Here is a 19,755-nt window from a genome sequence, read left to right as displayed (position 1 = left end):
AGAGTCTGTTGTGAAGGGTCACTACCACTGGCAAAAGTGATGAAGACGGGATGAGTAGGGTAGTGTATGACAGCAGGGTGTAAATGGCCGTATGAGCAGACCTTGGTGATCTGGGTGGTGGTGGTGGTGCTGACGGTCTCTGAGGTGATGGTCTGGGCACTCAGCAGCACTCCTGAGTCCCTCTCTGCCGGGCAGTCCACTGGCTGTGGGAGAGACACCTTCGAAGTGTTACACAAGACCTCAAATGAGTTAATTTCAACATACTCAAATATCAATGAGTGTTATCTGTAATATTGTTAAAGATATTTTAATCCTAGTATGATGTTGAGCTGGTTACTGAAATTAGACTGTTTCGTTATGAATCAAAATCAAGCAGACATTAAAGGTGGGGTCGGTAATTTTGGAGAAACCAGCTCGAGTGCGCTAGAATTTGAAAATACACAACCGGAAAAAATCAGCTCCTCCTCCATCACACACAAACGCGCACATGACCAATGAGGGCACGAGATAAGTTTGTGCACAGATGGAAGGCTGACAGGCAGGTAGGCCATCCAGTTATTTTAGCCGGGCCAGCTAAAATGATTGGTCGTGCTTTTTACAGTATTACGGCTTCCACAGATGACATTTTTGTATGGATTTTTTGTCAAAGCACTTAAGATATTCATTGCTATCGGGATGTTAAGAGCATTCCATGGAATATAACAAAAAGTGTATCTCGAGCCGGTTTCTCAAACTAACCTACCCTACCTTTAAATGGGTTTATCTATCAATATTTACTAAGGCATTTTGTATTTCAATTATATTGTTTCTAATTCATGTAGGTTATGTACAATAGCTTTTGTTTAAAATACTTAAATGTTTAAGATGTTTTGTTTTATGTCACAAATTAAAAACATTATTTAAAGGTATATCAGTATCACCAAATAAGCAAAAAAGCTTGTCAGACACAGGAGGGGCAGGGGATCGAACCACCAAACCCTGAGGTCAGTGGATGACTCCCCAATAGAGTGGTGCAGAAATGAGTCCTAAAACCCCGTAAATGACTTGGGACCTTATTTCAGTCATCTAACTACAAACACGTTAAAAAAATGTTCGAGACTAGGGTAAAATAAACAAGTTTTGAGTTGTTTACTCTCATTGCTTTTTTTCAAGAGAGAATATGCGACGCTGACTTCAGGGTTGGCCTACAAAGATATGTATTAACTGCATCACTCTATACCTCCTGAGCCACAGCCGCCCAATGTGTGAAGACTAGGGCCATTGTGAGTATATCTTTGGACATGATGGATGAGCATTTCTTAATACCTAAAAGGAGCCATGGATTTAAAAAGGTGTTATGTCCTAGCCTTATAAAAGGCTTAGCCTGCTTTCAACAAATTGATTAGAAGAGGTCTTCTACAGTTACCATAAGTTAACATGTGTACAGGCAAATATCCAAAAATAACTTCATTGCACACAAGACAAGACTTTATATTGCATTTCATAACGACGAGTCAAAATGCTACAATTTTGTTAGCCATTCCCAGAATCCCTCTCACCTGTGCTGACTCGTATGTGATGGTCTTGGTCTCAGTGTGAACTAAGGGCATGTCCGTGTAGGTCACAGTTCCTCTCAGGGAGTTGGTGACGTCTGAGATGGTGATTGTCTGGGTCTTTAGCACAGGAGACTGAAGGGATCAGATAAACAGTCAGAAACTAACTCTGTGGGCTCCAGCAACAAAAACAACTACTGTGTGTTTGAATTAAGGAAGGCATAACCTAGTACAAGACGGGAAACAAGATAATTATCGTGAGGCTGCTATCGTTAGTTTAGTTCTTATGTGGACTTTTAAGTTGTTAGATAGGAGGTCAGAGGGTTATAACTTTACAAGTGACATATGCTATATCCTGAAGGAAATTCCAGCATCGTCAACAATTGACGACTACAATACAAAGTAACACAAAATATCTAGACGGGCTTATCAAAAATATACAGAGAAGGTATACAGACATCAATTTGAATAATAACAAACCAACCAAAGCTGACGGACAATCCGCCAAGTTTATGCGTTTTATTGACACAATTGTCAGGACTAAGGTCTGACAGACAGTGTGTGAGTGTGTGCGTGTGTGTGTGTGTGTGTGTCTCTTTTTGAAATTCTCGTGAGCTCATCTGAACCTGTCTGACACATTTTTCATTTAATTAACACCCTGAAGTGTGATATCCTTCGTGATAATCATGCTGCTTTTTCAATAGCAAGCTTCAGTTCATATTGCACTACTTTGAACAATAGGCGCTTTCACACCGGAGTACTTTTCCCCGTACTTTTCCCTTTTAGTTCCGATAGTTCGTGGGATTTTAAGTTCACACCAAAAAGAGAACTTAGTTCATGAGAACTTTTCCCCCCTTTTCAGTCCCTGCTAGAGACCAGGTACTTTCCTGGGGAGAAAAAAGTTCAAATTTCTGATTGGCTGGGCGAATTGCAAACCACGCCCGGTAAAACTCTGAAAAGTTTTGTTATTCCGGTGTGAACGCGATCTGCTCTTTAGTTCCATGGGGGAACTAAGTGCTGGGAACTAAGTACGGCAAAGTACTTGGTGTGAAAGCGGCTATTGTTTCCCTCAGGATTATGTGATGGGTGAACTGCAAAGCCCCTGAGGCGTCTCGGGGCATGTTCATCTGGTGGAAAAGTGTGTACAAAGTTTGCACATTAAAATAAAGTGAATCATCTGGTGCTCTTTAACCTGTTAACCCCTGAGCCTGTTTTTCAGGTCTCAGGCTCGAAAATGGCATTCCCAAAACAAATGAATATCTTCCCTTCTAAAAGGGGTAAATTAATAATCTTTGATAAACCTGTGAGTTGGATGTAGAAAAGTCAGAATCAATATAGAATTTTTTTATTTTAAAGTAAATTCAGATTGAACATAGTAAAAGAATTTAAATTATCGTGTCCGTCCAAAAAAAACATTACTTATAGTGAAAACCACCCTTGAATGATGGGATAGTAGACTAAAAGCTTTAGGAATTCAAACTATAACATATAATAAGTACCCTGTATCAAGATTGATCAAAACAAGTGACATTTGACCTTTTTAGAGAAATTTACAAAAAAGAAACCACTTCTGGGGTCATTTGGGTGGATTTTCCATATCTCTAGCCCCCCTCGGTCGATTTTGATGATTGACACCTATTTTTAACCGTGAGAGCCAATAGAATCGAGAGGGAAGTTCCTAAAATCCATCTAAACATTACCCATTGGTGAATGAGTGATGCGTAGCCAGAATGCCCAAAACCGGAAGCTGGGTTGTAGCTCTAATAGTGCTAATAACAGCTAATATGAAATCTCCGTTTTTGACAAAAATTGAATGATGGATTATCAGTAATCATTTCAAAGTGACACAGACACATTGGATTAACCTTCAGCAGCGTTTTTATCGTTTTAATGCCATTGAACACAACTGTTGATCAGAAAAACAGCAACGGTAAGATTTATTTTCCGTTTTTGCTCCGTAAAGCTACGTTGTGTGATGTCTGGGTTTGCTTCCCCTGCCGCGAGTTTTGATCGCTCAGTGATGATACTAATACCCCTAGATTATGTGGAATCTCAGTTTGCTAGCTGATTTCTACCGTGAGTTCTGTGCTAAGTGTGTTAGCATTTTTTCACTCAGGGCTCATTTAGACGCTTCTTGTGAGATTTGTGTTTTGTTTCGGTAAACATGGTTCATATCATCAGTTAGCTGAGTTTCTTCCCGTTAAGTGGGTATGACACATGAATAGGTTATTAAATGTTAAGAAGCCCTGAGACACAGTTTCGTGAAAAAAAAGGTTACAGGTTAAGAGCAAGATTAAGGGGCTTAATCTATAAAGAACCTAGGTGGAGTTCTTATGGTGCGTTCCAGTAGTACTGTGAAGTGGGAGGTTCTGAGTTCCCGGTCAGAAATTTCCACTGGAATGCCCCCTGAGGTCGGAATTCCTACTTGGAAACTCAGAGATACCTTGCCATACCCGGGATGATCATTCAAAATTGGAGTCTCCGCATATGAACATTAACACTTTGATAATATAACATTTTGATCTCTTCTGTATTATTTGTTTCACATTAAATCAACTTTACATATGAGATTGCTCATCTTCCATATGTTGTTTGTATTCACAAAATACAAAATAAAGCCTAGTTATCAACCGGTATTGCTAACAATAGGTAGGCCTGTCGCGATAAGCAATTAATTGACTTATCATACGATAAATAAAAATGAACTCGATAACTTTTCTGACCTCGATAAATTGCCTTTTACGTGCGTGTTTGTTTACATAAGGATGTGACCAGCATTTTAGCCAGGCGCACTGTGGCTGCCGGCCACTCTACCGGACCGGCGCGCTGTGAGGGGCGGGGCTCACACACAGCCAGGTCAGGACACTAATTAACTAAATTAATAATGTAGAGACAAGCAGGAGACAACGTGTGAAAATGGCAATTTGAAGTTAAATGTAATTGGTTAGGAATTCCACATCTCCGGTGTGGGAATATTTTGGATTTACAGATGTAGCACCTAATTTCGGACAGTTTGAAACGCGAGGGCCGTGGCCGGCACGGGGTCTGCCCTCGCTCAAAGGAAAACCTCCAGCGTGACTTGAGACCGCCCCCTTGATAAATAAATGTAATTATAATGAAGCCAGCTGCAATGGATCATTGATCCACCAGGGGGTGCAGTGGGGTTCCACACTGGAGCTCATGTGAAATAAAGTCTGATACAGTACGGTCGATGTCTGGTACTACTGTATAGCGGATCATTGTTAAGATCCATATGTCACGGATAGGATCATACTCTGTGCTAAATAAGAGACATGTAATCATTTACAAAACATCACCATGTTTTTATTTAACAAAATAATGTTGTTTAGTCCACAACTACTGTACAAAAAACATCAGGAAGCCCACCGGCTCCAAAAACGAACGGGAGGAAATGCAGCCCGGCTCTCGATTTTTAATCCTAATTTAATCATCAACTTCACCACGATCATTTATGTTTATGTTTGCCGAATTTACATGAAAGCACTGACAAATATGAATATACTGTATTCAACTTCATTAAAACGTTATTAACGTGCCTAAACTCAGTAATTCACTAAAATATTTATATTTTAATGGAGCCTCGTCAGGCAGATCAGGATCTCGACGCGTAGCGGAGGGATCCTGATCTGCCTGAAGGGTGTTATTTTCCCCATAATGACCAAGTCGCTGCACATTATTCCGCTTATTACATGGCCACATTCTCAACAAAGTAACGACATGACACCCAATATGAATTGAAATGCTTTTATGGATTTAGAAAATGTTTTTATTGATTTAAAAAATAGTTGTATGTATTGATTGAAATTGACATGCATCCGCTAAGAAAAATAGTCCGTTGTTACCGTTTTTTAAACAGTCTGAATGAAACGGCAACTCTCAGCTGATGGGCCACACCTAATGGCCCATCAGCCACAGCCACTATCCATATTCATAATAATATTGATATTCTGTCCGTCCTGGGAGAGGGATCCCTCCTCTGTTGCTCTCCCTGAGGTTTCTCCCATTTTTCCCTTTAAACTGTGGGTTTTTCTCCGGAACTTTTTCCTTGTACGATGTGAGGGTCTAAGGACAGAGGGTGTCGTTTTCTCATACTGATATTCTGCACAAACTGTGCTGTTGTATTTGCTGTAAAGTGTCTTTACTGTAGAGTATTTTTATTATATGTACAGCACTTTGGCTCGACCAAAAATCGTTTAGAAATGTGCTATATAAATAAAGTCATTGCAAGTGACACTCAACATAAAAGTCACAAAGTCAACATAAAAGTTGACTTTTATGTTTTTATGTTCAGTGAAGTGTTTTATTATTTTCGGGACGGGGAGACGTGTGTGATTAAAAATGAGTGACCAAGTCTATTCAAATTCAAATTATTGACGTGTACATGTAAATGGGTTGCATAGGCTATATGCATTTGAAAATAAATAGTACCCCCCTCCGAGTGACTATCTGTTCACTTCACATCTTGTCACAAACCAGGGGACTTTACTTCCTCTTAGGCTGGTGCCCCACGGGAACGCATACGGCAAAACGCATAGGATTAATGCAAACGCAATCGCCAAAAAGCTTCCGTCCACACGCAATATACACCGGATAGTATCTGTTCACAAGAGACAGCTCCGTTTAGATCCAACCGCTGGAAAAGCTGCAGTACATATGCCGAGCCTGTACGTGGCGCTGTAACTTCCTCCACAAAAGCAGCAACTTCCTCCACAAAAGCAGCGAAGAAGAATGGTTGTCATGGCTGCACTTCTGTTTATTCACCGCGGTGGGGGCCGAGGGAACCGGGCAGAGTTTTTCGCCGGTCAACGTGTGTAAAAGCTTAAATCTTCCGGACAAAATTATAAAAGTGCCGATCAAAGGTCTTCTTTGTTATTTATTAAGCTTTAAAACAAATGAATAACAACTATATATAATAATAAAACACACAGAGCCTGTCCTCTCTTTTTACTCTCTTCTGACAGCGTCAGTGTCTGTCTCATGCAGCAGCTGATCCAGTAATGAGTGACCCGACAGTAAAAATAAACATATTTATAACTAGTTTAGGTAGTTTGAGAGGTAATTAAAATAGCTAAGGGTGATGATCTGACTTGAAGTGTGTGTTTTGCTCCCGCTGCATCACAGCGGGAGGAGCTGCGTGTCTCCGTCCTGTCAGATTAGACTTCACTCGCGTTTATGTCCATATCGAGAGAAAGATAAATAATCTGAATTCAGTGTGCAGTGTACTTTTGCGGGGGTGAGCAGCAGAGGTGGGGGGAGGCGGGGCTATTGCGTCATCATTATCACAAAATGATCGTATAGAGGCGATCACACGGAGCCGTTGGACCCCCCCAGAGCGCTCCGTTCCCAGATCTATCCACCTTTGGACCCGTTGTCGTTTGCGGTGTCCGTTTCTATCGTTTCGTTACGGCCCTGTGTGGCAAAAAGGGCTATACGCAAGAGAAATATGCGGATACAACCCGTTTTCGTTCCCGTGGGGCTTGGGCCTTAGTGAGTTTATTTAAGGTAATTATAGAAGCCCTATTTTATCAGTATGTCTGCACAGCAGTTACAATGGTAAAACTACATTAAAACAGAATTGTCCCCATTGTTTCTTTAATAGTTACTAACATTAGATATTTTAATGAGATGAATTACTTGTCAAAATATATTTTATTATCTTCACTCAAGTGTGATTCTGAAGTCGTCGATTTTCAGGCTTGCTCTGTGGGTTTTTTCATTCATCTACTGCAACTTTGAGAGAAAGATGCTTAATTTCCAGATTTTTGTTTTTAATATTGAAGTTAAAAGCATCAATCTGGTGCACTTTGAGAGCAACATGAAGAGATCTATGGATACATCTCTCAACACCCATATGAAACAGAACTGTAAGCAGATTTTCTTTTTCTTTATGGATATTTTATAAATCACTCCCCTTTTAAACTGTATTCTTGTTTATTAATAACAACTTTTTTTTACTGTCATATAGTATTTTATACTATAAGAGAATAGATGAAAATCTATTCTCTTATTTTTTTATAACTATAATGATCATATAAAGGTGTGCCTTTACCTCACTGAGCTGAGGTTATCAGAGCCGCTCAGTCTTTCAGGAGAGAGCTCTCTAATGGCGCATTTCCACTACACGGCCTAACTGTTGTGGTGGAACATATTGGGACATAATTCACCATTGTAGTATGTAATCACCATGTATAAACATCACCATGTTTTTATTTAACAAAATAATGTTGTCTAGTCCACAACTACTGTACAAAAAACATCAGGAAGTTTGTTGTCTGATATGTCGGAGGCGTGTGGCGCAGTGGATAGAGCCTTGGTATGGGGTCACAGGTTCAAACCCCACTGCAGTCAGCATGTCGTTGTGTCCCTGGGCAAGACACTTCAACCCAAATTGCTCCTGTGGGGATTGCCCACAGTATTGAGTATGTAAGTCGCTTTTCGTCTCGCTTCGTATCACTCCGTTTACCTGATTACCTCACCCCCTCCCTGGTAAATACATCCTGTTGAGCAGGATCTACAGTTTCCAGTCTGTTCCGTTTCGTAAAATGAGAGAGAGAGAGAGAGAGAGAGAGAGAGAGAGAGAGAGAGAGAGAGAGAGAGAGAGAGAGAGAGAGAGAGAGAGAGAGAGAGAGAGAGAGAGAGAGAGAGAGAGAGAGAGACTGATTTAGCTCTGGTTCTTCCTGTTTCAGCCGCAGCGGAGCCGGCTCTAAACACCGAACACCGGTTCTTAGCTGACCCCACTTGGCTGCCCGGCAAGAACAGAGAACCACGCTCACGTCGGAAGGGGGCGAGATTAACCTGAGCCATAATAACAGTTTATGGCGAGTACGGAAAATGAAAGTTGTAACAAGCAGTAGCGCTGAGCAAAGTGACTAGAACGCAACCACACACTTATAAAAAAATAACACACTTTATAAAGTCAGGCAACACTAACACACTACAATATTTCGATGTGTACAAATCTGGGCCATTTATTGTCTGTACATTACATTACATTCCATGTCATTTGTTAGACACTTTTATCCAAAGCGACTTACATACTGTGGACAATCCCCACAGGAGCAATTTGGGGTGAAGTGTCCTCCCCTGATTCGAAGTCCAGCACACTATCCACTGAGCCACAGCCTCCCAGTATTGTGAACGCTTTTAACGCTTATTAAATATAGCAGAAAACATGCATTATTCTACTCAGGAGGGGAGTTTGACAGGGGATTACTCAAACACTTGATTGTACTTGTGGGAGTAGTCCAAGTAGTACTGAGTCCAACAGTATCAATTTCATGTAGAACTTGTTGCAAAAAATCATTTTATCTCATCAAATATAGCAGAATGCTAATACCAAGGATGCATATTGTGCCACTGCCCTCCCCCCCCCCTGGGCAGATCTGACCACAACCTCGTCTTCTTGGCTCCTAAATATGTCCCTCTGGTGCAGAGGCAGCCTGTATCCACCAGGACTGTGAGGAAATGGACTCCAGGGGCTAATGAGGCTCTACAGGACTGCTTCGAGACCACTGACTGGGACGTGCTCTGTGTGCCACATGGAGAGGACATCAATAACATGACTGACTGCATCACAGAATACATCAACTTCTGTGAACAAACAATATTACCGGCTAAAACTGTCAACTGTTTCCCCAACAATAAACCCTGGATTACTGGTGACCTGAAAACTCTTTTAAATAAGTAAAAGGAAGCTTTTAAGTCTGGGGACAAATCACTGCTGAAGAGTATCCAGCATGGGCTGAGAGACAAGTTGAGGAGGGGCAGAGATTCCTACAGGAAGAAGCTGGAGACTTAGGCGTTGTGCACACGGGAACGTTTGCGTTTATGCACAGTATGCGTATTCAAAAAAGTCTTCCGTTCACATGCATTTGTTTCATTTAACGTGTCTGTTCAAACGAGACCGCTGGAAACGCTGTAGTACATATGCTGGGACTGTAAGTGGCGCTGTAACTTCCGCCACAAAATACACCAAAAGCAGCGAAGAAGACTCCGAAGCAGCCCCGCAGCAATGTTGCCATGGCTACCCTTCTGTTTATGCCCTGCGGTGGATTTAGCAACATGTAGTTCATGTAATTCTCCATGTCCACTTGTTGCTGATGGTTGTGGTAGAGGAGCTGTAGATTTTGCACTAACATCTGTAGCATGGTCAGTAGCAGTAGCACTAGCAGTAGCTACTGACAGGAGGAAGTGTGTGTGGCGATTGCTGGTATTCAGCGGGATATAGTCATTTCCTCAGCATGTAAATATATGGATAAATGCAACGGGGAAGTTAACTGAAAGAAACCGAATCTGTGGATATTGCATCGACCGACCAAGAAGCACGTCTCCGTGGAGAGGACGCGCTCAGAAAGAGAGATATTCTCTACAAACACCGGGTGAGATCGCTCCTCTGGGACACGCCGGTCCTCGTGTTTCCTTTTTTTGTGTGGATTATAGCCTGAATAGGCCTACAAACATTTCTCTTTTTGCCGCCGACGGGCGCAGGAGCAATGAACAATAATGGCCTGGATTAGGCAGTAAAGACAAGTTTGGTGTATCGCAGAGCGGACTGTTTAATTTTGTTTGTGTTGTTTGGCTGGAAAATTGTCAATATAATGGATCAATGCATGAAATCTGACTCTGTTTATTTTGTTTAAGGAGTATATTGGGCGTTAACAATTCTGGTTTGCCTTTTATAATATTATTTCATTCAAGAACCCCTTGTGCGTTTAATTAACACAGCCATGCTACAGCAGTGAGCAGGAGAGGTGGGGAAAGGCGGGGCTATCGTTATTTTTTGTGATTACACGGACTCGGTTGACCCCCCAGAGCGTTTCGTTTGCAAATCTATCCACCTTGGGACCCGTTATCGTTTGTGGGGTCAGTTTCTATCGGCATCGTGTAAATAATAGGGCTATACGCACGCGAAACTATGCAGATACAAGCAGTTTTGTCCTCGTGTAAACGGCGCCTTAGCTCCAGCAGAACAATAGCAGGGATGTCTGGGCTGGGATGAAGGCTATCACTGGCTTCAAAGGGAGAGACAGACTGACTGTGGGCACCCTGGATAGGGCCAACGAGCTGAACACCTTCTTCAATAGGTTTAGCTCTCCGCCCGCTGCTGTCTCCTCCACCTCCACTTCTCACCTCACCTCCTCCTCTCAGCCTGGTGTCAGCATCCCCCCTCTGCTCACCACCTCCACTTCACACCTCTCCTCCACCACCCAGCCTGGCTTCTGCACCCCCCCTCTGCTCACATTGCCGCTGACCCCCCCCCCTCTGCTCATCTTGCCTCAGACCCCCTCTATCCCCCCTGCCATCAAGCCCCCCCCCCCCCCCCGCTTCACTGTGAGCACAGGACAGGTCCAGAGACAGATGGAAAAACTCCACCAAGGCAAGGCTGCTGGCCCTGATGGTATCAGCCCCAGGGTCCTGTGCCCGCCAGCTGTCTCCTGTTCTCCAACACCTGTACAACCTCAGCCTGCACCTGGAGACCATCCTGGTGCTGTGGAAGACGTCCTGCGTTGTTCCGGTCCCTAAAAAGACGACTCCTTCTGGGCTCAATGACTATCGCCCTGTAGCACTCACATCTCATGTGATGAAGGTGCTTGAGAGACTGGTCTTGGCCCATCTCAGACTGCAGGTGAGATCATTCCTTGACCCTCTGCAATTTGCCTACCAGCCTCACCTGGGGGTGGACGATGCCATTATTTACCTGCTGCAGCGTGCTCACTCATACCTGAATGGATCGGGTTGCACTGTGAGAATCACCTTTTTTGATTTCTCCAGTGCATTCAACACGATCCAGCCTCGGCTACTGAGTGACAAGCTGCAGGCTATGAGGGTCCACCATCTCCTGGATTACCAACTACCTCACGGACAGACCACAGTACGTCCGGCTGGGAAGTGTGCTGTCTGATGTGGTGGTTGGTAGTATTGGAGCCCCACAGGGGACTGTGCTGTCTCCTTTCCTGTTCACCTTATACACCTCTGACTTTCAATACAACTCAGAGTCCTGCCACCTGCAGAAGTTTTCGGATGACTCTGCAGTGGTAGGGTGTATAAGGGATGGACGGGAGGAGGAGTACAGAGCGCTGGTGGGTGATTTTGTTGAGTGGACTGGAAGAAATCATCTGCTTCTGAATGTGGCCAAGACCAGAGAGATGGTCATTGATTTCAGGAGGAAGAGGACATCTCCTCCTCTGCCCCTGTGCATTCTAGGAGAGGATGTGGCAGTTGTGGAGGTCTACAAGTACCTGGGAGTGCACTTAGACAATGGGCTGAACTGGAGGATCAACACTGACGCTGTGTACAAGAAGGGGATGAGCAGACTCTATTTTCTGAGGAAGCTGAGATCCTTCAACGTGTGCAGCAAGATGCTGGAGATCTTCTATCAGTCTGTGGTGGCTAGTGCACTCTTCTTTGCTGCGGTCTGCTGGGGGGGCAGCATAAGAGCCGGTGACACCAGCAGGATCAATAAACTGATCAGGAAAGCCGGGTCAGTCATCGACATCAAGCTGGACCCCTTTGAAGCTGTGGTGGAGAGGAGGACACTGAACAGGCTGTTGTCCATCATGGATAACCCCACCCATCCTCTCCACCTGCAGCTGGACAGTCAACGGAGCTCCTTCTCCAACAGACTGCTGCAGCTCCCCTGTCACAAGGACAGATACTGGAAAACATTCCTGCCCACTGCAATAACACTGTACAACAAATCACCTCTGGCTGGAAGAGAACTCTCTGCTCCATAGTTTCTCTAGAAATAAAACCACGTTGTACATTTTACTCTATAATCTGTTCAATATTTATACTCCATATTCCATATATTTTGAATATATATATATATATATATTTGTATATATATATATAATATCTGCATGTATATTTTCTATTTCGACATGTATATTTTATATTTTATTTTACTTTCTATTCTTGTATATTTTGTTTTATTGTAAAATGCCTTTTATGCTGCTGTAACAACAACAATTTCCCAATTTGGGATCAATAAAGTACTATCTATCTATCTATCTATCTATCTATCTATCTATCTAGAAGTGGCATGATTTTGTTCTCAGGAGGACTTTGAGAGAGTATTACCCAAAAAGTACACAGTAAAAGTAGCCTACTTCATTTGATTGTAGCAGTCAAACTAGGACTGAGTCAAACAGTGTCAGTTTTATTAAATGACTTGTATTGCAAATAAAGCAGAAAAAAACATGCATTATTTTACTCTTGTACAGCGATTACCGTAAAGGCGCTATTAATTGCGCACTCAAAAATGAATAGCTGCTGATTTGACCAAGCGAACGCGAGAGACGGCTGAGTTGACCGCAGTTATGCAAAGAAGCTAAACTGACTATCTTGACTACTTGTTGCTATCCTATTGTGGCATAAGCCGTTTTCTACAGGCACATTTGACCTTTTCATTATGATTCTACTTGTGATAGTCGGACATGACAACCTGTGCAGCCCATGTATTGATTCCATCCGATAGCTGCTATAATAACAAACAAAACGTCTGCCTGCTCTCCACAATGATCGATGACAGAGAACGGATGGTCAAAGTAAGATACAAATAAACAGAATCACACGAAGCCTGGTTAGTGTTGCCTGACTTTATAAAGTGTGTTTGTTTATAAGTCTGTGGTTGCGTTCTAGTCACTTTGCTCAGCGCTACTGCTTGTTACAATTTTCATTTTCCGTACTCGCCATAAACTGTTATTATGGCTCAGGTTAATCTCGCCCCCTTCCGACGTGAGCGTGGTTCTCTGTTCTTGCCGGGCAGCCAAGTGGGGTCAGCTAAGAACCGGTTTTCGGTGTTTAGAGCCGGCTCCGCTGCGGCTGAAACAGGAAGAACCAGAGCTAAATCAGGCTGTAGCCCGGAACTGGCTCTGGAACAGGTTTGGTGGAAAAGGGGCAGAACCAGAGAAGAACCAGTTAAGCACCAGGAAAGCACAAGAACGGTTCTTGAACCGGAACCGGTTTGGTTTATTGGCAGTTTGCAAACCACTTAAGAGTACTGGAGTGTGAAACAAGAGCTATTGAGTCAGTGTTGTGGTGCTGTTGCTTTGGTCTGGATCTGTGAGCTAACCACGCCCCGTTCATTTGCATATAAGAAATGGAAATGTGTCATTATGAAATAAAAGTCCCCTGAAATAAATAAATGTGTCATTATGATATACAAGTCCCCTATAATAAATAAATGTGTCATTATTAAATAAAAGTCCCCTGAAATAAATAAATGTGTTATTATGAAATAAAAGTCCCATGAAATAAATAAATGTGTATTTAAATGTACATGTATACATATTTATTGCCTCATTTATTTATTTCAGAATGTATTTCATAGGCATATTTATATATATATATGTATTTATTTAATTATTTATGTATTTATTCATTTATTTAATTTTGGCTTAAAGGGGACCTATCATGCAAAATGCACTTTTGTACGTCTTTTATACATGAATATGTGTCCCCGGTGTTCCAGGGAACTCACCAAGTGTCAGAAAACACAACCCTCTCTATTTTCCTCCATACCCAAATCTCTAAAAAAGGGGCTGCAACGGATCTGATAAAAACTGATCCAGATTTGAACACTGTCCTGACGTCAGGACGGTGGCGCTACGGCTATTGGGCCAACTCTCCACCTATCAGGGGAATGTGGGGTTGGGCCACGGCCGGCCATTGCCGCTCGAAAGCGCTGGAGACGCTGTAGTACATATGCCAGGCCTGTAAGTGGCGCTGTAGACTGCCACAAAAGCAGCGAAGAAGACTTCCCGCCCATAGTTACCATGGTTACCCTTCAGTTTATTCTCCGCTGTGGCTTTTTTTCTCCCTCCCCGAGGCAAGCGTTTGCTCCCGCTGCTTTAATTCAATGCAATCCCTCCCCGTCGAGGCAAGCACTGTAATTCTCTCCGGTTAGTCCACCAGCAGATGACAAACACCCACCTCTCCGCCTCTTCCAAGGAACGAGGGGACCGTGCGGCAGAGTTTCAGTTTCAGTTACTTTCGCCGGTCAAGATGTCCGTTAAAGTTTAAATCTTCCGGACAAAATTAGAAAAGTGCCGGTCAAAGGTCTTCTTTGTTATTTATTGAGCTTTAAAACAAATGAATAACGACTCTATATAATAAAACACGGAGATCTCTTTTTCCCCCCCTCTTCTGACAGCCCAGCAGCTGATCAGAGCACGGCTCACCTCTCCTGCAGGGGGGCGTGGTCAGCAGAATCAGACCCGTAGACAGCAAACAGCACATAGAGCGAAATGAGGCATGGCTAAAATGCATGATCTGTTTGGTATTTTGAAAACAGAAACGTATAAATATACCTTATATAGGTATGGCCCTACAATATATCATTTAAATATAGCATGATAGGTCCACTTTAAATGGCATTCCATATGAATTGAGACACGGCCAATGTCTGTACATTAGTCCTCTGTGTATCGAGGCATTTGCCATTGGTCTGATGTGTTAATGTTGTTGTCCTGGTATACAACTCCATGGTATACATTGTAGTATTACGGCACAATCTAAATCCTGGAATACCAGAAAGCGCCATTAAACAAGACTTCGTTTTCTTTATACCAATCTGAAAGAGCAGAGAACTCTTTTTCTGGGTATGATCAGTGGCGGCGCCAGAGCATTTTTGTTGGGTAATCTATGGTAGGGCTAACCCATACAGTGGTGGGGCTCAAGTCAGTATTTGCAATGTAATTACATACACGCTATATCGCCCCCCTTGACAGTGAAACGCCACGCGTGAGGTTTAGATTATTTCCCTGTCTCAATCAAAATGGAACTGTATGAAATAAAACGGCACATTTGTCTTGTAGTAAATAAAAAGGGATCACTGTGAACGTGACGTATGATAGTACACGTTGAAGATCCAATGGGGATACTGAATGGCGGTTTCGATTGATCTCAATCAATAAGGCATGACGCAGATCCAACGTTGCGTTGCTCTGATTGGCTGTAGGTCTATTCAAATTGCATTCGGAGGCATTTTGATCTGACCGCGGCCGCGCTGATATTATAACGCCAGAGAATTTCCACACCTTTAGTGTATAAAACTCCCCCACTACTTAGACTATTCCTTGCACCCCTCTTATAGCATAAGCCCGAATGGTCTCAACCATATTGCATCAGTAACGTGCACTTGTTGTTACAGCAGGATCAGTTTGTGTGCTGTGGACACGACCCGTATATTTTCGCAATCCGTGTTCTCAACATTTAGCATTTCGCTTATTATTTAATTGAATTTGCATCACTTTTCATGGTGGGGCTAAGGTGGGGCTAAGCCATTTCTTGGTATGGCTGTAGCCTACCCCAGCCATACCCTGGCGCCGCCACTGGGTATGATATATTAGTTTTTCTAGTTTAGCAGATATACGTGTGACTGTATTCACCATACCTGGTTTGTTGGTACTGTATGCATGGGTTATAGATGCACCTTGATAACCAAGCTTGAACTGATCATTTGTTATGCCTATTCATGTCGGCTTTGCTCCTCTTCTGCAAATAAGTTTATAAAAATATAACAGGATGGCGATGGCATTAGGCCAGTCATATGGCCATAAGCCAATGGGTGATTGTGTCCACCTATTATATACATGCTATAAACAAGAAGCATGGTACAGACTCCTGACTTAACAGTTTTCCAGTCCAGTTTATTTTGGAGTCACTTCTGGCAGCATAGAAACATCCTTTTCCTTCTCCATCCACAGTCAACAGATTATCCGGAGTAGGGTCACATAGGAGGCAGTTCCAGAAGGGGGCCCCAAAATGTCATTTACTAGCCACGTATTCACCTCTGACTGGGGGATTACAAAGTGCTCCAGTGCCAGGATGGAGGTACAATCCCTCCACCTGGTCCGGGGTTGCCCCTTGGTCTTATCCCAACTTGATATGCCTGGAACACCTCCCTAGAAAGCGACCAGGTTGCATCCTTATCAAGTGCCTGAACCACCTCAACTGGCTCTTTTCTGCGCGAAGGAGCAACGGTTCTACTCAGAGACCCTCCCGGATGACTGAACATCTCACCAAACCCTTAAGGGAGATGCCAGCTACCCTTCTAGAGAAAACCCATTTTGGCCGATTGTATTCGTAAACCTGTTCTTTCGGTCATGACCCATCCTTCATGACCAGGTGAGAGTAGGAACGAAGATGGACCGGTAGATTGAGAGCTGAGCCGTCTGGCTCTTCATTAACGGTGCGGTAAAGCAACTGGAATAAGGCTGCTCCGTTTCTCCGGCCCATCTCATGCTCCATTGTCTCCTTGCTTGAGAGCAAGACCCCGAGATACTTGAACTCCATCACTTACGGGCCGTCACCACGGCAGCGTTAAAAAATCTTGAAACGCTTCTGCCCATTCACTTTGAATGGGGTGACGTCACTTTTTTTTCGCTTTCGCCGAAATGCATTGTGGGCAGGCGAGCGGAGATTCTCAGGATTTTCAAGATCCAAAGTTGAACAATGTTCAACTTTTGAGGCTGAGGTGGAAGCGTCAGCCAATCAAATCCTGTGTACGCAAATCTGACAGTTCAAGCTCTAGCCAATCAAACGGCGTGTATGCTGGGAGAGAAATACCGCAGGTCATTTCCTCATATTCCAAAAAATGGAGGAGAAATTAGCGGTAGCGAATCAATCACCCGGTGCTTTATGACCAGACCTACCGGGATATAAACCGGAGGAGCCAGGCATGGAGGGAGGTGGCAGAGACAGTGGTAGGTTTTCGCCTGTTTTGGGGAGTTTATATCCAGTTTACTTCGGGCTTTTTTGCTTCGTATGTCGCGGGCGGGAGATTCATGTGATTGGTTGCTCGCAAAAAATCCTCAAGCTTCAGATACGCCCACCTCCAAGATTTTTTTAACGCTGCCGTGGAGACGGCCCGTTAGGGTAAGTACTCATTTCCTATTCGAAGTGGACAATCTATAGGTTTCCTGCAGAAAACCATGGCCAGCCGCTCCACACTTGGTTGCGAACCGATCCAATCAGTGCTGAAGGTTGTATAGCCTTTTATTTCTGATTTTATTTACATAAATCAGCTTCAAGCACTTCTTATCAGACTTAATCACACATCAATGGCGTTGAAGACGTTCTCCAACAACCGTTCCTCTGAACCAGGAAAATAAATTGAGGTGAGGAACAATAAAAGGAGCACTGATTTCTGAGATTTCTTGGAGTTGATGGCAAGACCACATACATAACAAATAATAATAATAATACATTTTATTTTTATAGCGCTTCACAATTTTACGTTTTTGTGGGTCCATAAGATATAAGCTGCTCTATTTGACTGCATGATGGAATCAGATGTGAACTGAGCAACCTGTAACATGTAGAGATTGTATCAGACATATTCCACATGGGTTATAGTCCTGATTTACACATGGAGTGATGTGTATAATGTGGACTTTAAGACCATCATCAAAGACATGCAAGACACAAAGAACGTATTAATGAAGAAAACCAAAATTGCCTTATTCAAATGTACACCTCAGGTTTGATGCATTTATTATTTTTTGGTACCTATAACATCCTTACTGTAGCATAGAATGAGTACTGGAAAAGTCACATTATACCAAGAGAGAAGAGATAAGTCCATTGGCCGAATATGAGAAAGTCCATCAGTAGACAATGACAAAAACACAATATTTTTGTTTAGTATCACAGTGAAAAGTACAGGCTTTCATATTTAGAATTACCCCAATGTGCCAATGAGTCATTTCCTGAACATGCACAATATGTTATGATATTTAGTTAAATAGCAGTGTTGTAAAGATACAGCTTCTATTATGTAAATCCCACCAACATTTTGAAAGATGAAAGCTCATTTAGATCCAGTCCTACTACTCAAAATGAGGAAATGGTCCACATTTCTTGTCATCATATTCAAGGCTTTTTGCATCATCTTCACTTTTTAGATGGTTTCGTGATGCCAATAAAGTAAAGCCAACTAATTGATATATAGAGTGTAATGTCAGTGGAATAAAACTTGCTGTATGTACAATAATAATACATCCTAACAAACCAGAACATTTCCCTGGTAACTACATAAATGGTTGGTTCTGAGCCTTGACATTGTGGAAGTCACACAGCAGTAAGATGAGAGAGATAAATTAAAGATGACATGGTCCAGTAAGATGACACTTTCCATACTGGACCATACTGAGTGCATCAACAGTACTTCCAGCCTTTACACAATAACCACATCAAAACATAAACACAGACCAGATTTAAAGCTAAATATGCAACTTTTCAAAGTGAATAACAATAGAAATCTAGCTAATATTAGCAGAATGAAAATCACAGTACCACAAAAGCATCTGTCACGTACAACAGAAATGCTACTTGCCGAATTAGCCAATGGCTGGATCCACAGTTAAGGGGAGTTAAAAAATGATGTCATGTTTAGAGCAAATTTTACTTTTTTTAAGATAATTTTGTTACCTCGAAAACATCTTTATGTCAAGTCCATATTAAGTCCATATTATTCTGTAGTTGAATTCAATGACATTATTGACATGGTTGACAGCATAAGAACACTTACTAGTGATGCGCTGGCCTAACCCTAACCCAGAATCTGCAAGTTGGGCAGATTTGTCATAAATTGACAAAGCAAAAGTAATTTGAAAATAATTGACAGAAACCTAATGAGCAATAGTCCAGCTTCTTTTTCCTTTCCCCCCTAAATTCAAGATTAAAAGGTTTAATTGTCATATGCAAATAGCAAGAGCGTATTTGTTGCCAAGTCCCAGGCTGTGCCGACAGGGCAACAAACATTATACCTAAGACACAAGTCTCTCTCTGTCCTTGTCCAGGAAATGTTGCTCCTATATTGCATCCAGTAGGTGGTTTGTAAATCAAGTTCTATTTGGCATATTTATGTAGCTCAGGTGGCGCTGATTGGCTCTAATTACACCAGGTACACTAACTGCCTTTTTAAAGTCTAATCCAAATAGTTCCGCTGGGTTTGAGTTGAGAAAATGAATGAGAAAATATTCATGAAACAATTAAAATGGTCTAATGCAAGCCAATGTGAAACCAGCCACATATAACTGTGTGAAGTAATGTTACCACAGGAAGCTGAATGGTTTAGTTCTTCTTCTAGAGCTGTTTATGACTTATGGTCATGTTGTCACAGTTAAAGTCAGGTCGTCATGACAAAGATATTGACAGGCTATGCAATCTTGATTCAGGTCAAGTGTTCATAACAGAA

The 19,755-nt window shown here is 42.4% G+C and overlaps 1 protein-coding gene across 4 annotated transcripts in view; it reads right to left on the bottom strand.

Moving 5' to 3' along the window:
* epb41a (erythrocyte membrane protein band 4.1a) overlaps positions 1 to 19,755 on the bottom strand; it is a 98,921-nt gene that overhangs the window by 8,673 nt on the left and 70,493 nt on the right. For 2 of the 4 annotated variants that reach the window (XM_034126260.1, XM_034126262.1), the window contains exons 17-18: positions 1,539 to 1,667; positions 102 to 203 (exon numbers count right to left, since the gene is read on the bottom strand). In XM_034126260.1, coding sequence (XP_033982151.1) covers positions 102 to 203; positions 1,539 to 1,667 — 231 coding nt within the window. Of the gene's footprint in view, positions 1 to 101; positions 219 to 1,538; positions 1,668 to 19,755 lie in introns of all 4 variants that reach the window. The other 2 variants (XM_034126259.1, XM_034126261.1) reach the window with 1 other exon arrangement.

The sequence above is a fragment of the Trematomus bernacchii genome, unplaced genomic scaffold (assembly GCF_902827165.1).
Source record: "Trematomus bernacchii unplaced genomic scaffold, fTreBer1.1, whole genome shotgun sequence".
In the NCBI taxonomy this organism is placed as follows: domain Eukaryota; kingdom Metazoa; phylum Chordata; class Actinopteri; order Perciformes; family Nototheniidae; genus Trematomus; species Trematomus bernacchii.
The sequence above is the reverse complement of the archived record's forward strand: the minus strand, read 5'-3'. Positions and strand labels throughout refer to the sequence as shown.